Below are 22140 nucleotides of genomic sequence, written 5' to 3'. Positions count from 1 at the left end.
CATGAGGGTTCAATTTCAGCTGCTTGCCTCACTCAGATCCAGCCACATCTCCTGTCTTTAAAACTCCACGCTTACACATTTCTGACTCATTTCTGGGTATAGTAATCCCCTGGGCTTAATATCTGTGTATTGTGTACTCACCCTACCTTTGAGTTCTCTATTTCTAGCACTGCATATTTCTTCTGTTTTTGTACTCAGTTGTATATTAACACTGTTTCATGTATTTGTCCAAGCATTCATACACACAAAACCACACACATACACACATAAACAGACATTTGAGGAGTGGGGTTGCATAATACAGGAAATCTAATCCAGTGGATCTGAAGGACCTTGTCATGTGAATTTTGAAAAATGCTAACCAAATGAGTCTGCATTATGAACTGAATTTTGTCCTCCAAAAATGTATATGTTGAAGCCCTAATCTCCAAAGTGACTGTTTGGAGATAGGGCCTATAGGGCAGTTAGTAAGGTTAAATGACATCACAAGAGTGGGTCTTTAATCTGAAAGAACTGGCGTCTTTATAAGAAGAGGAAGAGATACCTCTCTCTCTCTCCATGCACTTGCACCAAGGAAAGGCCATGTGAGGACAGGGCAGAAGGTGGCCATTTGCAAGCCAGATAGAGAGACCTCACCAGAAAGCAATGCTGATGACACCATAATCTTGGACATCCGGCCTCCAGGACTGTGAGAAAATAAATGCCTGTTGTTTTAGCCACCAAGTCTACGGTATTTTATTACGGAAGCCTGAGAAGACTTCATAAGCAGTCTGGTAATACAGCCTGGTAATCAGTGCCCAACTCCATCCCTCTGCACCAGAATATCCTGAACTCTTAATAGCTGTAACTATAATGGGAGCCCCAAGTTTGAGCCACCAGAGAATATCATGTAAACCTATATTGCTATAAAACTGTACTCTATTTATTTACCTGAGCCTTGGATAACATTTTCTTTATCCTTTGCTCATCCTTCAGTTTCTTTAATCTGCCCATTTCAGTCCTTAGCCTCACTCAATTCCGGCTAATGATCATAAGCAACAATTATATAAGGAATATTAAGACTGACATTTATGTGCCTGTGTCATCCACCCCTGAAACTTCAAATTTTACTCTTTCTTCACCTTTTTTTTTTTTTTTTTTTTTTTTACCTTTTTTCTGCCTCAGAGAAAGAGATGTTCCCTTTTCCATTCATGGTGAATTCTCTCTATATGTTCTAGATCTTACCTTCCTCTTAACTCTCCACTCACTCCCCAGCACTTTTCAGCTTTCCTCCCTTGACCCCTTTTCCTCTGACACCAACAATGCATAGGTCAATAAACTGGCTTTCAGTGACTCTCTTTTGATGATTGGTGAATTGGCTTCATTCCATTGTTTCTATCTGAAAGACAAAAAGAATTGACCCTGGAAGAAGTTCGTCAGGTCATCAGAATAAAGGACCAAGGCTGTGGGTATAAATTTAGAATTCATCATCAGGGAGACGATAGTTCATTTTTTTATTCATTCATTTGGGACAAATCTTTATTTCAAGTGCCCATTATATGCCAGTTTCAGTTAGGCATGGCATGTGTATTGGTCCATTGTCACCCTGCTAATAAAGACATACACGAGACTGGGTAATTTATAAAGAAAACAGATCTAATTGACTCACAGTTCAACATGGCTGGGAAGGCTTCAGGATACTTATGATCATGGCAGAAAAGGAAGCAAACATGTCCTTCTTTACATGGTGGCAGGTAGAGAAAAATGAGAACTGAGCAAAGTGGGAAGCCCCTTATAAAACCATCAGATCTCATGAAAACTTACTCACTATCAAGAGAATGGCATAGAGGGAACTGCCCCCATAATTCAATTATCTCCCACTGGGTCCCTCCCACAACATGTGGGGATTATGGAAACTACAATTCAAGATGAGATTTGGGTGGGGACACTTATATCAGCATGTAATAAGTGATTAATAACTTTCTTTGTATAAATAAATAGATGAACCATCCCTTTATTGCCAATGACTCCTAAAAAGACATTTTGTTTTCCTACCTTATAACAGAGGAGGGATACAGAAAATGTGTTGCGACAGAATCAGCTAAAGGGACTGTCAAAAATGCAGATCCGCTGGCTCTAGTCCAGACTCCATCAGAAGCTCTGGGAGTGGGACCCAGGAATCTGCATTGGTAAACTCATAAAGGTGATTCTTCTGTGTACCCTCAAAAGTGGAGTTTTGAAGAAAAATGGGCAACAATGAAAAATTATATAAAAGTATAAGCAATTAGAGAACCACAGATGTGAGAAAATCCTGTTGATGTTCTTATTGATATCATATACCAGGGATGGTTGAGCTTGGATCCTTGATGGCTATGTTTAATAGCTGAATCAACCATACCATAATTTAAAGAATAATAAACTGGTATTCAGTAAAGCCACTACTAGTTTAGCTTTTGGTTACTTGCAGCCAAAAGCATGTCTTACTGATTCAGATTAAGATTTTATTTGCCAGGAAAAGGCTTAGACTTTATCAGTCAAATTAAGTGATGATTACAGACTAAATTTGGTGCACTTTAAAAGTATCACAGTGTCTGTCTCACAGGATGCAAAAAAATAATAATAATTCTAAGATAATAATGTACTTGACCAAATGACACAGTTTGCATGTTGTCCCCTCCAAATCTCATGTTGAATTGTAATTCCTGACATTGGAGTTGTGGCCTGGTGGGAAGTAATTGGGTCATGGGGGCACATCTCCATGGCTTGGTGCTGTCCTCACAGTAGAAAATACTCATGAGATCTGGTTGTTTAAATGTGTGTGACACCTCCTCTGCTTCTCACTCCTGCTCTTGTCATATGACATATCTGCTCCTGCCTCACCTTCTGCCATGAATAAAAGTTCCCTGAGGCCTCTGCAGAAACTGAGTGGATACTGGTGCTATACTTCCTGTACAGCCTGCAGACTTGTGAGCCAATTAAACTTCTTTTCTTTATAAATTACCCAGTCTTTGATATGCCTTCAAAACAAAGCAAGAACAAGCTAACCCAGAAAATTGGTACTGAGAAGTAGAGCATTGTTACAGAGGTACCTGAAAATGTGGAAGTAGCTTTGGAATAGGGTAATGGGCAGAGGTTGGAAGAGTTTGGAGAGCTCAGAAGAAGACAGGAAGATGAGGGAAAGTTTGGAACTTTAGCTCTAGAGACTGGTTAAATGGTTATGATTCTGATAGTCATATGAACAGTGAAGTACAGGCTAACTAGGTCTCGGATGCAAATGAGAAAGTATTGGGAACTGGAGCAAAAGTCATCCATATTATGCCTTAGCAAAGAACTTGGCTGAATTCTGTTCATGTCCTAGTATGTGGAAGTTTGAACTAAAAAGTAATGACTTAGGGTACCTGGTGGAAGAAATTTCTAAGCAGCAAAGCATTCAAGAAATTATTTGGTTGCTTCTAACAGCCTATCCTTGGGTGCAGGAACAAATAAATGACTTAAAGTTGGAAGTTATATTGAAAGGGGAAGCAGAGCATAAAAGTTTAGAAAACTTGCAGCCTAGCTATGTGGCAAAGTAAAAGAGGAGAGGAATTCAAGGAATTCAAGGGAGCAACCACTTGCTAGAGTTATTAGCATGACTAAAAGGGAGCCAAATGCTAATAGCCAAGACAATTGGAAAAAGGCCTCAAAGGCATTTCAGAGATCTTCGAGGGAACCCCTCCCATCACAGGCCCAGAGGTCTAGGAAGAAAGAATGGTTTTACGGGCCAGAGCCAGGGTTTTGCTGCACTGTGCAGCCCTGGAACACTGCCCCCTGCATCCTAGCTGCTGCAGCTCCAGCCTTGGCTCAAAGGGACCCAGATAGAGCTCAGACCACTGCTTCAAAGGGTATAAGCCTTCCACCATAAGCCTTGGCAGCTTCCATGTGGTGTTAAGCCTGTTGGTACACAGAGTGAAAGAGTGAAGGAGGCTTGGCAGCCTCCACCTAGATTTTAGAGGATGTATGAGAAAGCTTGCATGCGCAGGAAGAAGCCTGACACAGGGGCAGAGCCCTCAAGGAGAACTTCTACTAGGGCAGTGCCAAGGGGAAATGTGGGATCTGACTCCCTATACAGAGTCCCCACTGGGGAACTACCTAGTATAGCTGTGGGAAGGTGGCCATCATCCTCCAGACCCCAGAATGGTAGATCCACTGGCAGCTTGCACCCTGCACCTGGAAAAGTCACAAGCACTCAATTCCAACTCGTGAGAACAGCCATGGTGGCTGAACCCTGCAAAGCCACAGGGGTGGATTTGCCCAATGCTTTGAGAGTCCAACCCTTGTGCCAGTATGCCCTAAATGCAGGACATGGAATCAAAGGAATTATTTTGAAGCTTTAAGATTTAATGACTGCCCTGTTAGATTTCATTGTGTGGATCCTGTAACCCCATTCTTATGGCTGGTTTCTCCCTTTACAAATGGGAGTGTTTACCCAATGCCTATACCCCCACTGTATCTTGAAAGAAAATAACTTGTTTTGATTTTACATGCTCATAGGTGGAAGGAACTCATCTCTAGATGAGCTTTTGGCTTGGGACTTTTAATTGAGCTCATGCTGGAATGAGTTAAGACTTTGGTCGACTATTGGCAATAGATGAATATATTTTGCAGTGTCAGAAGACCATGAGATTTGAAGGGTCAGGGTGGAATGATATAGTTTGAATACTGTCCCCTCTAAATCTCATGTTGAATTGTAATCTCCAGTTGTTGGGGGTGGGGCCTGTGGGACATGAATGGGTCATGAGGGCAGATCCCTCATAGGTTGGTGCTGTCCTCCCAATAGTGTGTACTCAAGAGATCTGGTTGTTTAAAGGCATGTAGCACCTCTCCTTCCTCCTGCTCTGGCCATGTGATGTGCTTGCTCCTGCCTCACCTTCTACCATGAGTAAAAGCTCCCTGAGGCCTCCCCAGAAACTGAGCATATTCCAGTGCCATGCTTTTACAGGCTACAGAACTGTCAGCCATTAAATCTCTTTTCTTTTTAAATTATCCTGCCTCAGAAACTTCCTTATAGCAACACAAGAATGGCCTAATACATCAACAAGTAAAAATGAGTAAAATTTGCTGTTGTTGTTATATCTTCTTGGTAATAAAGAGTAGAGAATGCTTATGAATAATAATTATGACATTTATTGAGCATATACTATACATCAAGCACTATGTTAAGAACTTTATATAAATATCTCACCCAAACCTCATAACCCTATATCATAACTCACTATTATTGATGATTATGATATATCATAACTCACCACTATTAGTGAGAAAATTCACGAGTGCCACTTAGGGAGGTGAGGGATATCAAAGGTAGTAAACACGTTTCTTGAATAATAAAAGGATAGAAAAATAAATGTGATAAACTTGTTAGTTCCCAGGTGTGCTTCCTGGCTTTACTATTGCGGATCTTTGGCATTAATTTAAATCCTGTATCTCTTTCATGGCACAAATCAAGTCCAAATACTCCTTAGAAAAACTTTCTCAACATTTAGGTATGAGCTATGTCTTTTTCACTTCTTTGAAATTTAGATTTAGGACCATACTATGTGGGTTAGAACATTTGAGTACATTGTATGTAGGCACTAATAATTCCTGTCAAATGATAACATCTAACCATTTTGCATTTTTCACCTATAAAAATTTTCCCATCATGTGAGTTGAAATTCTTATTTTAGGCTTACATATAATTATACTCCATTTAATTCAGCAAATGTAATTAATTTGTTACTAATAGATAACAGTTCTCTGTGGGTTTCAGCTAAGTAATCTTTCTCTTGACACCTCTCTCTGGTGATTCAGGTTAATAGAAATTTGAGAACATATACAACTATTTTAAATGAAAAATTTAATATCCTCCTCCCCTGCCTCCCTGTACGCATCAGTCCTCTTTAGGATTCTGTAATGATCAGGACTGACACATTCACATATGTAAAATGTGTTTATGGGGAAAGAATATGTTTTATAAAATACACTGCAGTTGATATGTATTTATTTTGTCCTATTGCTAGATGTATGTGACAGAATAAAGTTGTTTCTCTTTAAACTTAATTACACTGAGGATTTTAGAAAACTGTCTTCATGTGTTATATATCTTGAATCGATCAACTTTTCAGCAAATATCTCAGTTGTTTAGATTTACTCCATGAAAAAGAACATACCTTAAAAATACCAAATATATTATTTTGAATCTGCAGCCTCTCTTTAATGTTAACATCCCAAATAGTAACTTGTCATAGGGTTTAAATACTTGTTTTGTTTTGTTTTTGAGACTGAGACTCACTCTGTCGCCCGGCTGGAGTGTAGTGGTGTGATCTCGGCTCACTGTAACCTTGGACTCCCTGGTTCAAGTGATTCTCCTGCCTCAGCCTCCTGAGTAGCTGGGATTACAGGCATGCACCAGCACGCCCAGCTAATTTTTGTATTTTTAGTAGAGACGGGGTTTCACCATGTTGGCCAGGATGGTCTCGATATCCGGACCTCGTGATCTGCTTTCCTCGGTCTCCCAAAGTGCTGGGCTTACAGGCGTGAGCCACTGCGCCTGACTGGATATAAATACTTTTATAAGTTTTGCATTGTAGCTAAAATGCATATTAAAAGAACTTTAAAATATTATTTCCTAAGTAAACTGTATTATTATATTGTTCCTTATGCATAGATATATCTCTAGATCAGTTAAATCCATGGGATAAATTAGGTCTAAGATTAAGAGGATACTGTTATATACAGTGGCATCTTTGATTTCAGATATTTCAATTTTTTTTCAAGGAAACAGTAAGCAATGCAATATTTTCTTGATTTTTACATTGAAAAATATGTATGAAAGAGGCTTTAGTACTAAGTCTGTAGAGAAAGAAATTGAATTCCTTAATGTAATGTGAACAGTTATTTCTATATTCCTTTCACCCTTTATTTTCTATTTGAAGAAGAAAAATATAAAAACCAAACTACAGTACAATTTTCTTGACTATGACAGTAAAAGTTTGTCATTGCATATGACTCACATTTCATTAAAATGCATACAAATATGTCCTGGGATACACACACACACACGTTTTCATTTATGGATATACATGAATATATATTCCGTATGTTTCAATTTATAGATTTATCGATATAAATGAAAACTTAATTGAATCATGTTCTTAAATAAAGATGCTCAATAATTGTTTCATGACCACAACACTTTACGAGCACTCATTTTATAATCCGGAAATGGAACAAACCCACAAAGTGACCAAATTCTAGTTTAATCTATTACCCATTTTGCTAGTGTACTATAGAAATGATTCATATATTACTTTAATGTCAAATTCTTGATTAAAGTAGAAACATAATTCAACTTCTATTGTGACTTCCTTGGAGGAAAAGTTGGAAAAAAGCCAGTGATTCTTAAATGTCTGAATCGTTTTGAAAGATATTTTAGGGGGAAATAATACTGAAACTTACTTAGATGAAATTTAGGTTATTCTTCTGTTAAAAAGATTTGAAATAGTGTCAGGAAGGGCTATTTATTGTACCACATTAACCAATCCTCTATCAGTGATTGAAGAGAGGAAAAATGCTATCCTGTCAAATGTTCGTTCATTTTGCACATCAAGGGCACAGCTCAGAAGGCTGGTAACGTCTAGCCTAGTGAGATACATAAACTGATAAAAAAAATTATTTACAACAGCATTGATTTAGATTTATTCACTTTTAAACTTCTTTCACACATTTTGTGTCTTAAGCTTTTAAAATATTTTAAATGCTATCATCAGATCGTGAACATAATACCATACTTCCTATTGCCTGTATGCTTTTGAGGAGGCTATACAAATATTAATTTTCCAATTCTGGAATTAAGAGAAAGAATATTGCAGAACTTATCTTTTTGTTCTGATTAAGTGATACTGAAAATAACACTGACAAGGTCTCTGGGCCAGTGGCGACGGTGAGTTCAAATAAAGATTAGACGAAGATGAAGCGCGGTATCTAAGGTAAGATACACATCTTTACTGTGTATATGTGTGTACAAGAAGGAAAACCTGCTTTTTTTTTTGTTTTAAGTAGATGTTACGAAGGATGATTTTCTTTGTTTTTCAACTTGCAAAATCTCTTGAAGGTTGGAGCAGAGCCGCCGGTTACCTTTGAGCATCGAAATACCGCAAGTTATCCCGTTTCCTTTTCCCCTCAGGAAAGATGGGTGCAGGGTTGAGATGTTACAAGAGCATTAAGAGAGAGCCATCAGCTTGGCATAGTAGAAAAAGCAAACCCAAAATGAAAACACCCGGATTTTAAGCGCGGATCCTGTGAGGCCGGTTTGCACTGGCCGAACGCCTGCGTTAACCCTTTGGGCGCTGCAGCCGGGATCCCCGGTGTTTGCGGACCCGACCGGCAGGAACAGAGGTGGGGTGCCCCGCGCCCGCATGGGGAGTGAGCTCTCTTCCCCAAAGAGGGAGCGAGCCGGGCAGCACTTTTGTCGTCCGGTGCGTGCGTCACGGCCCGGGACACGCGTCGAGTCCGTTTTGGAGTGGGGGCAGAGACGCGGCAAGGAGCCGCTCAAACGTCCGCTGACTGGGGGTTCGCCTTAATCTGTCCTCGCCAGGAGCGCTCGCCCTAGCCCTCCCGCTGGCTCACTCCTGGGCCCTGGAGGGGCACGGGCCCGGGGGCAGTTCGGGAGGGGGCCCAGGTGAAGGGCGCCCGCACTTCTCCTGCCGCAATCATTGCTCTCCTGCCTCCACATGTCGCGGCAGCGGCCCGGCCCCGCGCCGAAACAGCAGCTGTGACTGACGGAGTCACCTCCCCGCGCGCCTGAGCCACCCCCTCCTCCCCCGCCGCTCCCTCCCGCACCAACACGTCATGGAAACACGGACGTCAGAGCCTCTCAGCCAATCGCAGGCTGCGGCAGGAGGGAAGGGGCGCGCTGGAGGGGGCGGGGGCAGCAGCTAGCCGAGGCGCTCAGGGGAAGGAAGAGAGGGAGGGGCGTGCGGAGGCGCAAGTCCCCACCCCCGCCCCTCAGTCCGGCCACCCTTTCCCGACCGCGCGGCAAGTTCTAATAGCCGGGCGCGCGCTCGCCAGCCGGGGGCGCGCTCGCCGGGTCCTCCCCTTAAACGCCCTCCTAGTGCTGCTCCGCTCCCAGTCCCGGTGCGAGCCGCGCTTCCTCCGCGCGCGCGCGCGCGCACCCGCCCGCCCCCAGGGTCCCCGCGGACCGCATCACGTGACCGCGCCCAGCCAAGGCGGCAGCGGCGGCGGCGCGAGCTTCGGCGGCGGTGGCGGCTGTGGCAGCGGGAGCAGCTGTGCCGCCAGCGTGGAGCGGGAGGCGTGTGGGTGTGGAGAGAAGGGAGCGCCAGACCGGAACGGGTGAGCGTTCTCCTCCCCCTGCCTACCCCGGCAATCTTGCTGGCCACCCGGTGCAGACGGGGTCCCTGCCCGGAGCTGCGCGCAGCCCCCTCGTGCTCGGCCGTCCGCTCTCCGGTGCCCGCGGGCCCCGCCCAGAGCGGGGCGGGCTGCGGCGCTCACGGAGGGGGCTGCACCCCGCCCGCGGCTGCTGTTGCGGACGGCGGCGTGAGGCCGGCTGAGCTGCCCGTGCCCAGCGAGCGCGGCGCGCCCTGTGTGCGGCTCTGCGGAGCCGAGGAGGCGGGTCCTGGGGGGACGCGGGCGGCCACTCGGTGGCTGCCGGGCTCTGGGCGGGGACGGCCGGGCGCCGCCTCCTCCTCCTTCGCTGCCGCCGCCGCCGCCGCCTCCTCGCAGTGCAGCGTGAGTAGGGAGCCCCGGCTGGTGGACGCCGAGCCTCTCGGCTCCTTGGCCGCCCGATCCCCGAGGTGCAGCTGCACCTCCGCGTGGCGCCCCGAGCCGTGCGAGCCGACTGCTGACCGCGCTGAGGACAGAGCCCCCATCCTCTGCGTTTCCCACTGCCCCTCACCGCTCCGCGACCCTCCTGCAGCCTCCCTTTCCTTCCCCCTCGGAAAATGGTTCCCATTGCCGGGCGAGGTGAGTGGCGGCCGCCGCCCGCCAGCGGCGGGGGCGGCGGGGCAGGTCACCTGCGGGGGAGGCCGGGCGGAGCACGGAGGTCTGGCGTCGCGGCGGGGGTCCTGATAGCTGGGTGCCCGGCGGGTTGCGCCGGATTCGGGAGAAGCTGGCGGGGGCGGCCGGGGCCCCTCGCAGGTTGCCTCTTGTCGGGTGATTGTAAAGGTGAGCGGGTTTCTCGCCGTGCACCCCAGCCGTGCACCTCAGCGCCGGGTCAGTCCCGGAGTCGCTGCTCCGGGCTCGAGGGATGGGGCTCGTTGGGGCTTCTGGTCTATACCCGCAGGTCTTCGGCTTCACGGAGCCGTCTCGGCCGCGCCACGGCCCATCCCGCCACCGGTCGCCCCCGCCACGGCGCGTGGTGACCTTGAGGGCACCGTGCCCGGCACTCCCTTTCCCCGCGCCTCGGGAGGGTCACCCCTCTAATCCTTGGCCTCGGCCCCCCAGACGCACTGCGGGAGGGGAGCGGGGGCCCCAGTCGGCCCCTGGCCCGGGTAGTTGATTGTTGGCGTGTCAGGACGGTGATTCCCCGGGAGTTGGAGAGCCGCCTGGTTTTTCTCCTCACGCCTTCCGTCTGGACCCCCAGGATGTTCACATTTGCTTCCGATTCGTGTTTATTCACTTAGTTTAAGAGAAAAAAGCCTGCGCCCTCACCTCCCTTTTTGGGGAAGGAGTCTGGGGGAGGACTGCGTTCCAGTGGCAGGGGTGTGTGGGGTGGGTGGTGTGCTCTCTCTATCCCATCCTGCGGGAGAATCCTGTGGCTACGCTGGTTAGCGACCCCTGGTTCTGCGCCGCGGTCACCAGCCAGGTTGGTCTCTGTGCGCATTTCATTCACCAGTTTTCTGCGGGACTCGCAGCGCTGGGAGTGCTCGCACCCTGTGCGGTGCTTGGCGCGGAGGGGAGGGCAGGGCGTCCGGGTGGGCTAAGGGGGTCTGCCCATACTTGGAGGGCTCGACCCTCCTCGACAGGCTGGTATTTACCTTTTCCTTGGGTTAGAGCGCTGCAGACAGCCACCTTTCGCTTCTGTGCCCGCTACTTTTCTTGGTTTATTAATAATCTAATGGCTTCTGTTGGTATCGATTGCTGTTAGTGATAAATTAGCTACATAGATTTTTTTCATACGTGTGTAGGTATATGCATATATCTGAACTTGTCTGCCTTTCAACATGGAAGCCTTTGTTGTGTTTAACCTCCCCCACCTGAGGACAGTCTTATTTTAAAATAAAGCTCTTGTTCAGCGTGGGTGTATTTTATAATAAGTACTTGTAAGGGCCTGGTTTGTATGAGGTTCTCATCTGGCAGAGGGTGTGTAACCCTTTGGATGGTGGCCCACGTGAGTGAATGGAGGGCCTTCACCACTTGCCCCGATGCCAGCCTTCCCGAGACTCCCTGTCCTTGTGTGTGGCAGGGGCGGATTGGGGGAATTAAGAGGGATTGGAGGAGAATCTGCTTTTTGTACTTGTGCGTTTCATTTGGGTCCTCCTCCTCCCCCTCTCTTTTTCTTTATTCTCCTGGTGAGTTCACATTTGAGGTAAATAGAAACATTTTTTTTAAAATTGGGAACCTTTGATAACTAGTATATAAAATGGGCTTATTTAGCTGTGATTTCAGGAGGACGTTTTAGTTTTTACCTTGCTTTAAGATAAGACAGTTAAATTGCTGTAATTAAGGGTGGATCTCTGTCCTGATTTTGGCTTGGGTGTAACTGCAAAGATCTTTGAAAAGTAACTTATTTCCTACCATATAGTCTGCAAAAGTGAGTCACATTCGGGTGAGTTGAGGACAGAGCGCCACCTTTAATTTAAAATTTCGTGATTTTCTTTTATTAAAATGGTGAAAATTCGAGGTACACCTTCTTGATTTTTATCGCAGCTATTATTGGCATCCCCATTTTGATGTATAAGGGGGCATTGTCTTCATTTTTCTGTATTCTCTCTCATTTCTCACTCTTGAGAGAAATTTCTGCAATTGTATGGGAAATCATATTTTTTTAATTGAAGCTTGGGATTTTAGCATTCTGAGATGAGATGAGAAACTAGTTTTGATTTGTGTTTATAATAATATTGATCATCTGGATCTTCTTGGTAAAAGAAGGAAAGTAAAAGCTGCTTTTAATAGGTGGTTTAAACTAGCCATTGCCACCAAATAAAGGTACCTACCAGCATGACAGTGGCTTTACAATTTTTTTTTTTTTTTGGTTGTAGGCCTATTAACAGATTCTGAAATAAACACGCAGGATCAGTTATAGTAATTCTTTTTTGTTGTCTTCCAACTGCTTGCCTTTTGTGATTTTACTGTTTTACAGTTGCTTGTTCTTAAATAATGCAAATGAACACTTCGAGCAGGTGTACTTATATTCAAAGTTTAATAAAGACCGTGTTAGAAAAAGTGGTTTGTGTACCTTGCTGCTCTCAGGTGCATCTCATATAAAAATAAATGGAGATTTTAATACTTTGAAAACAAATACTGTAGTGACAGCTGAGATTTCTTTCCCTTCCCCTTCCTTCCCAGATCATAAATATGAGGAACGCTGTCCCTTTAGGCACAGGCTCCTTTTTTGATGTAACATGAGAAAGGGAATTTAGCTCCCATGTAATTAATTAAGATATGGATATTATTACATATAGTCTTACTTACAAACCACAAAATGTTATTGCCTTTCTATCTGCATTTAAGTTTTCATTCAACACTTGTAATTTCGCTATAGACAATGTAAAGCATTGGCCATTGAGCTGTAGATAAGTCTTTATTAAACTAAAATTAGCCGAAAAATCTGTTTGAGATGAAGGGTGTTTTATGCCCTTACTGCTGTGTGTTCTCTGTCAGACTACGGAATATGGCCCCAGGATAAAGGATATTATTTGAGCTATTAGATTAATGCATGCAGAGTAATTATATGTTGTTATATATACTTTGATAGAATCCTTCATTTTAGAGTGAGATTTACTCATTTCCTTTGTCTGACAGACATGTTAACTTCATTTCAGATGAAACAGTCTCTTACCATGGGAAATGAGTTTTAAAAGGAACGGCCACTTACAACTATTGGTCTTTTGTAATACTGAACAAAATAAAATTTGCTTTTTTTCCTCTTACATTTTACACATGAATACAGCAAAATTGATGTTTTCACTTTTTTATTCTGGAATTTTGTAATGAATGAGCAAAGAACAGTAAAAGGATTGAGGATCAGAAAGCAGAAACAAAGGTTTAAGTTTTTGCATCTCGGGCAATAGTATCGACTAGTTGGAAGGGAATAATTATTTTCTATTAGCTGTCATGATATGTAATAAAGGTACTAATAGTAGCTTATTGGGGACTATGTAGAATCTGCGGTGACATTGCAGGGAAAATAACATACAATAGTTATGGGAATAATTTTCATAAAGATAAATAACTTTAAAAAATTCACTTTTTAGCTTTTAGAAATGTTATCTATACATACCACATATATTATTGTCTTGTTAAAATTTTTTATTATAGAAATTATCAAACATGAGAAAGTAGAGAGAATGATATACTTACTGGCCAGTTTTGACAATTACCAACTCTCGTGGTCCATCAAATTTCATTTATATCTTAACACAAGAAATGGATCTGTTATAAATGGGGACATAGGACAGGTAATCAAATAGAATTTTTATATTTGTAATTTTGAGAATACTGTATACTCAGTAGCATCCAGTATCTAATTAAATCTGAACGGTCAGTTTTTATGTTGTTCATTGATTCTTTAGTGGCATATACATTTTACTTTTTCTGGTGATAGTTTGTGTATTTTACAGCAGGTACCCAAAGATAGTGTCTCTCAAATTTTGCTGTCTTCAGAAATCACAGGCATTATTATTAACTACTTTACAGTTTTCAGAATGTATTTACATATGACCTCATTTGATTCTCACAATAATCTTGTGTGGTGAGTAAGGTAGACAGTTGTACTTTTTTTTTTTTTCTTCTGGTAGATAAAGTGATTTGTCTAGGCCCTAAGGTCATATAGCTAGCAGCTTTTTTAGCCCAAACTGGACTTTAGGTGGCTTCTAGATTTTGCTCATTGCTCTTCTCATTATACATGCTTATGTAAGTTTATGAAATTTATGTATGGAAAATCAGTTTTGATCAGAGTAAATTCAGTAGAGAAATATGAATAGGTTTGTTTGGGTTGAGCTTTATTAATTTAATCATTACTTATATTTGGTGTAATGCACATAGTTTGTATTTTGATTTACTTAACAACTGGGTGAATGTGAACATATCTGAAATACTGTACTTTTAATATTGTAGATTTTTTTTTAAGTTCAAAGAACTGTTGGTCTAGGGGTGTCTTAAATCTTGGATAAAAATAAAATGTGCTATACTAAAGGCTTCTTCTTTAAATTTCTGCTGTAACTTTTTATGCACTTGTATTTATGCTATAACATGTTTATTACCTAAATCTCTTTGAAATACTGATTTGTTCTGTAATGAAATTTAGTTTAAAAAGTTCCAAATGAGGAGATTTTAGTTCCTGAAATCCAAATTCTGGTTATAAATCTCGCAAGAAAGATGTGGTTCTCCAACATTAGTGTGCATGAAGAATCACCTGAGGGAGTTACTGAAAGTGCAGATTCCTTGGGGTTGCCCCTGGAATTTTGATTCAGCAGATTTGGGGTGGGGCCAAATGCTGGAGTAGTCTGCATTTTGAGAAACATTGACATTGCATTTATAACTAAGTTAAAGTTACATGGTAGAGATATCTAAATCAGTAGCAAAGTTTGATTTGTTGATGCAGGTGGTTTTTGTGACAATCCTAGAACTGATAAATTGAAAATATTTCTGTTATCTTTGTATGCACAGTCTTTCAGAAGATCCATCTGTGGTTAAGTTACTTATTAAGCACTGTAAACTCTTAGAGAATGTTCTTTTATTTTCACATCTTAATGTCTGCCATTTTCTTTTTTTTTTTTTTTTTTTTTTTTTTTTTTTGAGACAGAGTCTTGCTCTGTCGCCCAGGCTGGGGTGCAGTGGCCGGATCTCAGCTCACTGCAAGCTCCGCCTCCCGGGTTTAGACCATTCTCCTGCCTCAGCCTCCCGAGTAGCTGGGACTACAGGCGCCCGCCACCTCGCCCGGCTAGTTTTTTGTATTTTTTAGTAGAGACGGGGTTTCACCGTGTTAGCCAGGATGGTCTCGATCTCCTGACCTTGTGATCCGCCCGTCTCGGCCTCCCAAAGTGCTGGGATTACAGGCTTGAGCCACCGCGCCCGGCCAATGTCTGCCATTTTCAAATGACTTGGACACCAGGGTTTATATTCAAAAAGAATGCATGCTGTATCCTTACAGTAATGTGTATTTATCCTTTAGTCTAGCTCTTTGTTAGAAGAAAAGATTCGATATTCCTTCAGACTAAAAGGATGTAAGTTAGTGGATAGATAGCTCTCTTTAATTTTAGTTAACAAGCAGTTGATCTTTCAAAAAGAGCAGGTAGATCTTCCAAGAATATTAGTGATAGCATACTAATTGATAATTCCCTATTTTATGCATTAAAACAGAAGTTACTGCTGTCTCACTTAAATGTTAAATAACAGTTTGTGTAGTTCACCAGTCTACTCTGACTTTTGGAACTGTTTTATCTAATACTATATACCACGTGAATTACTTGCCTTTAATAATTTTCCTCTTTAAGACCAGTTTTGAAATGCAGTTGTTTTTTACTTCATTTATAACAATATAGTAAATAGCCTGTATCTGCATTTAAAATATATTTTATAATAAAATTAATTTCAAAGCAGGTTCATCTCAAGACTGTTGTGAACCTGATTTTGTTTGTTCCAAAATGTAGTCTTGTTGGTTAAACCTTAAGGTATATTTAGGAATCATAGGTTGTAATTTACTAAAGCTTATGTAATCTAAATTAATAAATATTTTTGGTAGAGAGGTCCAAATAAACTATGGGCACAATTTTTTTTTTTTTTTGGCCACATTTTTGAAAGCTATTTTCTATTAAATTTTTCCTAGGACAGTGTTAGCTATTCCAAGTAATATGTGGTGTTTTTAGTTACCTTTTTGGTAAGAATATTTGGTATTTCTAAGTACAGTAACTTCCAACAATATGGTTTCTTAAAATATGGGATACCTGCTTTTGTATAAATATTACTGTCACCTGGGCCTCTGAGGGAACAAATAAAGGTAGTTTTGAATGGACCAATGCTTGCTTACACTGTGAAATCTGAGATTACACTGCCTAACTGTAAACTGGCATGACTACTGTACAGACCTGATAAATTTAGGAGTCAAATTTATGTTTTCTGAAAAAATAGGTCTTAAAGATTTGACTATTTAACTTAAAAGATGCTTTTTAAATAATTTTTTATTAGAAATGTGGATCTGTTATTCATTATATTAACCCTGCGAGTGAGTTCTCTCTCAGGAGGATTTTAAATAAATAATCTTATACTCTCAAAACTCTCAGATCTGCTGCTTTAATCTACCTTTCATATTTGTGCCAGAATTTTCTTTTGTTTTTCGATAACCTATTTTAAACCACAGTTTCTTCACTAAAACTTTCATTGGTTTTTTATTTTTCTGTTTATCAAAACACAACTTGACTCTGAAAGCCTTTTATAAAGTAGCTCAGTGTTTTCTAAAGTGTGTTTTAGAATGCTGGTTCCAAAAACTACTAATAGGGATTTCCTGGGGGAGAGAGGCAAAACCACACTCCAGGATATGCTGGTTTATGCAGTTTGGAACTTCTCTGGTACTTTAATGTGCTAATAAGGGCTGAATCCAAATGTGTTTAGTGTTTTGTCCTCTCATTTCACAAACCTCCCCTTAGTGGAACATCTCACCTTGTTAACTTTGTGTACCAGGATCACTGTTTTGCACAATTCCAGGGGGTGCTGTTCACATAGAACACAAAATGAGTTGTGTTTTCTGGAGTTGAGAGCTGCGTTGCATACTGTAGTATCGCTGAGTATCCACTCTGTGACTGACTGTCTTAGAGTTTGGCGGTCCCTCATCCTTTTGTTGTGAATGTATATGTGTTTTTCCTCTCACCTGATAGGACCCTTAGGGGCCAGATGCTGTGCTTGATGCCTATAAGTCCCAGCACTTTGGGAGGCTGGGGCAGGAGGTTCGCTTGAGGCCAGGAGTTCGAGGCTGCCTGGGTGACACAGCAAGAACCTGTTTACCAAACAAAAAAACCAAATTAACTGCCACGTTGAAATTCAGAAGTAGAAAAGTCCTGCCTGTAGAGAAGCTAAATTCTACTGTCCTAGTAACATTCTGTGAAATGTATGTAGCTATCTTCCAGAAGTAAAACATTGTCTTATGAACCCATCTGAGTAAGATTAAAATTTCAAAGGTAAAAAGGTTTTAAAAATCTCCTGGAAAAATTTCCTTAACCTTCTCTGCTTTACCTTAACAGCAGCTACACAATGTCTAAATCCTAAACCAATATGCCAAAAAAACAGTACCTGAACATTTGCTGGATAAAGTTCTATATATCCTCATATAGAACCCATGTCTTATCTCAGTTCTTTTATGTTATCTCCAAATGAATTACTAAGACAAAGGGATAATAAATGGGAAGTGTACAACCCAGAGGACTTCAGACAAGAAAATTAATGAGAGACGATGGGAAAGGGTGGAGTAATGCTGAGTTTTGAAGAATGGGCACATTTAGACAGACCAGAAGACTGAGCATCGTATCATTGCTGCCGTTTCATGAACTGAGAGCTGTTAGCTCATGACCTGCTATACAATCACTGGGCATCAGGAAGAAGAGTAGGTATACGCTTTCTGCTGAAGTGTAGCAATGGGTTATTCTTCCAGCTGCCTTCCGGAGGTCAAGAAAGAAAGCCTGTATTTGACTTTGTCATTTCTATTGAATGCCTGAGTGATACACAGAGTAGTAATTTTAGATATTTAAGTAACTAAAGGTTTATATAGCTTTAGTATGTAAGCTGTTATATTAAAAAATGCTTGAAAAAATAAGAGTTGTTCTCTGGAAATAACATTTTCCTATGATTAGCACAGCTGAGACCCTACAAGTGCACTGCTATTGAGTATTCCCCCAATCTTTTAAATTTTATAGGTCTAATTGTTGGTAAGGTATTGTGAAAGGAGTTCTAAGACTTGTTCCTGCTTTAATTGACGTTGCAATAACAATCATAATAAAATTGTTGGTCAAAGAGTAGCACAGGAGTGGTTTTGGTAGTGAAGAAAATAAAAAGAAATCTGAAGGTAGAGTTGAATGGAATCAGCAAAAGTCAAATGGGCTAGATTAGTTAAGTTGTTTTTCTACTGGGACACTCGTGGATGATCCTGGCATATACTCCATGCTCCCTTGCTAATGTCTAGATCTTTTAAATACCTCTAATACTAAGATTTTTAATTTTTTGCTATACTTCTGTCCTTTTCTTCTCTATTCATGCTTAAAAGCGAGTAAGTGCTACAACTACTCTTTTTTGTTTGCTGAAAAAGTGACTCATGAACTTAAGGTATTTAAGTGTGGACACTCCTGACAACTAATACTGTAGTGGAGAACTACTGAGTTAAAGGGTACCAGTGCAAATAGGGGGCTGAAAACAAGGAAGGTCAGTCAGTGAATGGGAAAGAAATCTGACAAAGCCTGGGAAACGGAGCTCCTCTAACATCAAACCGTCTGCATGTTGAGTCTCAGAAAAACAAGGGTTCACCAGTCAACCCTTTTCTACTTGTACAGTGGATTTAGGGTAAAGTTTATGTTACCCTGTCTTTGGCCAAGCGCAGTGGCGCATGCCTGTAATCCCAGCCCTTTGGGAGACTGAGGCAGGAGGCTCCTGCTTGACCACAGGAGTTTGAGACCAGCCAGGGCAACGTGACGAAACCTCATCTCTACTAAAAAAAAAATAATAATAATTGGCTAGGCATGGCGTCGCGTCCTAGCTGCTTGAGAGGCTGAGGTAGTAGGATCGCTTGATTCCAGGCAGTAGAGGTTGCAGTGAACTGAGGTTGTGCCACAGCACTGCAGCCTGGGCGACAGAGGGAAGACCCTGTCTCAAAAAATAGGTGACCCTGCCTTTGAGCTTAAGCACTGTTGTTTTTATGTACATCATTTAATGGTGGAACTTGATCACCTCTGGCCCTCCTGCTGACAGCATTCCTTTTGCTGGAAATACCCACCTTTCTCAGAGCTTGTGTCTCCTTTGGTTTTGGTTTTTACGCTGTGATATGTTAAGGACTCACCAGATTTAAATGTGAAATTTATCTTCACCACTAAAAAACCTACTTGTCTTGGATAAATCACTTGGTTTCTTTGTTAACTCCTCAAAAAGTACAAAGTTTTGATTTTTCTCTCTTGGAAATTTGGCTTTTAACAAAATTTGTATAGCAAAAACAGGTTACCCCCTGCCCCCAAACTTTCAACCATTTGTTTTTTTATTCTGTTAGGTTTGCCTTCCAATTTTGTCTTTTTACTACTGTCACCATTTTGACATTTCATCTGTGGTATGCTGTGTTTGATTTATGAAGATAAATACATTTATTGAAAAGCTAAATTATCTAAGATTTCAGTTAAACAAGTGGCATATTACTGGCATTTAACTCTGCTTCTTGCCAAACATATACTAAAATGAGAATAAGAGAAATCTTTTTTTAAAAAGCCGTAAATCCACAAGGGAGAGGAGAAATCCACACCAAAATTTTAGAAGCAGTCAACTTAGTAGACTCATAAAGCCGAACTCTAAGTAATAGAAAAGCCCAGAAACAAGTCAGTTTATAGAATTCCCTGAGAGCTCAGAGCTGGAAAAACATGGTACCTCTGGTGAAGAGGGGACAGGGGGGCAAAATAGGAGGACTGGTTGAAATTTTAGGAATTTGATATCCAGATGTCTTTCCCTCTCTCTAGCTCTGTGATCTCTTTTCCTTCACCCTTGCAGAAGGCTGGAAGCTTACTTTCTCGAGAAGGCTATTCACACTGGGAACACAGTTGAAAACCAGGGTACCACATTCAAAACCGAGTGTTTACATATTTATGTCAAGATCACCAGTCTTCTTCCCTCACCCAGCTTTCAGAATTCTGGCCACAATCGAAGTGTCTTATCTTATCTAACCTGACCAGCTCAAGGTAAAAGACCTCAAGAATCGGACATTGTCTGTGTCTGTCTCCAAAGAAAATGTCCCAGTCAGATCACCCTGCTGTGAAACCCATATTGAATCCAGAACTTCTATTTAGCTTATTTGTGTCCTTTTTTCTCATAATTGAACAAATTTGTTATAGTCTTATTGAGATGTAATTGGCATAGAAGAAACTTTACACTTAAAGTGAAAAACTTGAGTTCCGAGGCATGTATATATTCTACAGTCGCCACCACAGTCAGGTAATCATTCCCCTAAATTTTTTGTGCCTCCTTATCTACCTTCCCTTCCGCTCCCTCAGCTCCTTCTTTCCTCAAGCAGCCCCTGATCTGCTTTCTGTCACTATAGAGTAATTTGACTTTTCTGGAGTTTTATGTACATGGAATCATACAGTATGTGTTCTTTTCTGGTCTGACATTCACTCACCGTCATTGAGGTTCATCCATGTTGTGTATATTAATAGTTCTTGTTATTGCTGATGAGGATTCACTGTATAGATACACCACAATTTGTCCATTCACCTGTTGATGGACATTTTGGTTCCAGTAACGTACAGTCTCTTCCTATTATCGAGTTGTAATTTCTTTATATATTCTTGATAAAAGTACTTTAGGAAGCATTTGTGTTTGTGCTGGGCATGGGAAGAAGAATGGTGATAAAAGATATGAGTGGATCACTTGAGGTCAGGAGTTGAAGACCAGCCTGGCCAAAATGGTGAAACCCTATCTTTACTAAAAATACAAAAATTAGCCGGACGTGGTGGCGTGGGCCTGTAATCCCTGCTACTAGAGGCTGAAGCAGAATTGCTTGAGCCCAGGAGGCGAGGTAGTGGGCCGAGATAGTGCCACTGCACTCCAACCTGGGCAGCAGAGCGAGACTCTGTCTTGGGGAGTGGGGGAAAGATATATATGAAGCCTAAAACTAAAAAAGCAAGCAGTAGCTTTGTAAGCATTATTTGTAGAGATGAAGGATTTGAGGGTACTGTTCCTAGGCGCTTCAGAGTAGAAAATGGGATGGGGGACTAAAAGGACTGCTGATATTTAAAAAAAAAGGGTCGGGGGAGCACTGAGAGGAACACTAATATTTAAACAAGCCTTTTGGATCTGTTTTCCTAAATAGACATTATGCATGTATAAGTTTGTCAAAACTGAAAATGAATACATGTATGAAATAAGTTTAAATGTGTGGATAACTCAGATATGTCATCTGTCATTCATCTTCTGTGTCTTTGTACAGTCGTGTGCAATCTAGATACACAACTCAGTTTTACTTTGGGTAAAATAATCCAGTTTTACAAAAGCAGAAGTGAGCAATGTGGACATGAAGGAACATTTCTTTAGTGAAGACAGTCTATGGATAACTCAGGAGTCCCCTTCCTTAATTTCTCCCTCCAGTCATCCTCTACTTTGCAAATCCAGATTCCTCATTCCTTTGTTATATAGAACAATCGGTTGCCCTATTTCGTTTCTTGAGTCTTCCCCTGGGATTCTGACGCGCCATACCCCAAGCTCATAAAGACACATAAAGACTTTTTTTTCCCCAAATAATTACATATAGCCCACTCCCTGATAAGAGTCTGGTGTATGATTTCTGTTTCTTCATCTGGATAAAGCCAAATTCCATTCCGCTCATTAAATTTTTGTCTTCCTATTAAGGAACTTGATACTTGAATTTCTTCTTGCTTTTTTTTTTTTTTTTTTTTTTTTTTTGAAGGAAGTAGAATCTTAGGAAAACAGCAGTCATTTCTTAAGAGATGTTAGAATTTAGAGGGTGGGAAAAAAAGAAAAAAAACTAATGTTCTTTTGTTAACATGCCATGAAAAATAGACTAGCTCCAAAACACACTACTTACTTTGACTAAAGGGAATTTAAGATTATTGAATAAAATGAACACCTGTGTAGCTGCCTTCTACCTGCTGGTACTGTTCAAAGCAATTTACACATATTAACCCATTTAAATGAGTGGGTTCTGTGTAATATATGGATGAGGTATTCTCTATAGAAAAAGATGAAAAGGGCTATGCATAGTTTTAAAGG

At 41.6% G+C, this 22140-nt stretch overlaps 1 protein-coding gene across 1 annotated transcript in view; it reads left to right on the top strand.

The window, feature by feature from the left end:
* LOC144332665 (uncharacterized) overlaps window positions 1-22140 on the top strand; it is a 77006-nt gene that overhangs the window by 16860 nt on the left and 38006 nt on the right. Inside the window, exons 3-4 of the mRNA XM_077953103.1 lie at window positions 8288-8474; window positions 8938-9978. Coding sequence (XP_077809229.1) covers window positions 8288-8474; window positions 8938-9978 — 1228 coding nt within the window. The remainder of the gene's footprint in view (window positions 1-8287; window positions 8475-8937; window positions 9979-22140) is intronic.

The sequence above is a fragment of the Macaca mulatta genome, chromosome 11 (assembly GCF_049350105.2).
Source record: "Macaca mulatta isolate MMU2019108-1 chromosome 11, T2T-MMU8v2.0, whole genome shotgun sequence".
NCBI lineage: Eukaryota > Metazoa > Chordata > Mammalia > Primates > Cercopithecidae > Macaca > Macaca mulatta.
This window is presented reverse-complemented; position numbering and strand designations above follow the sequence as displayed.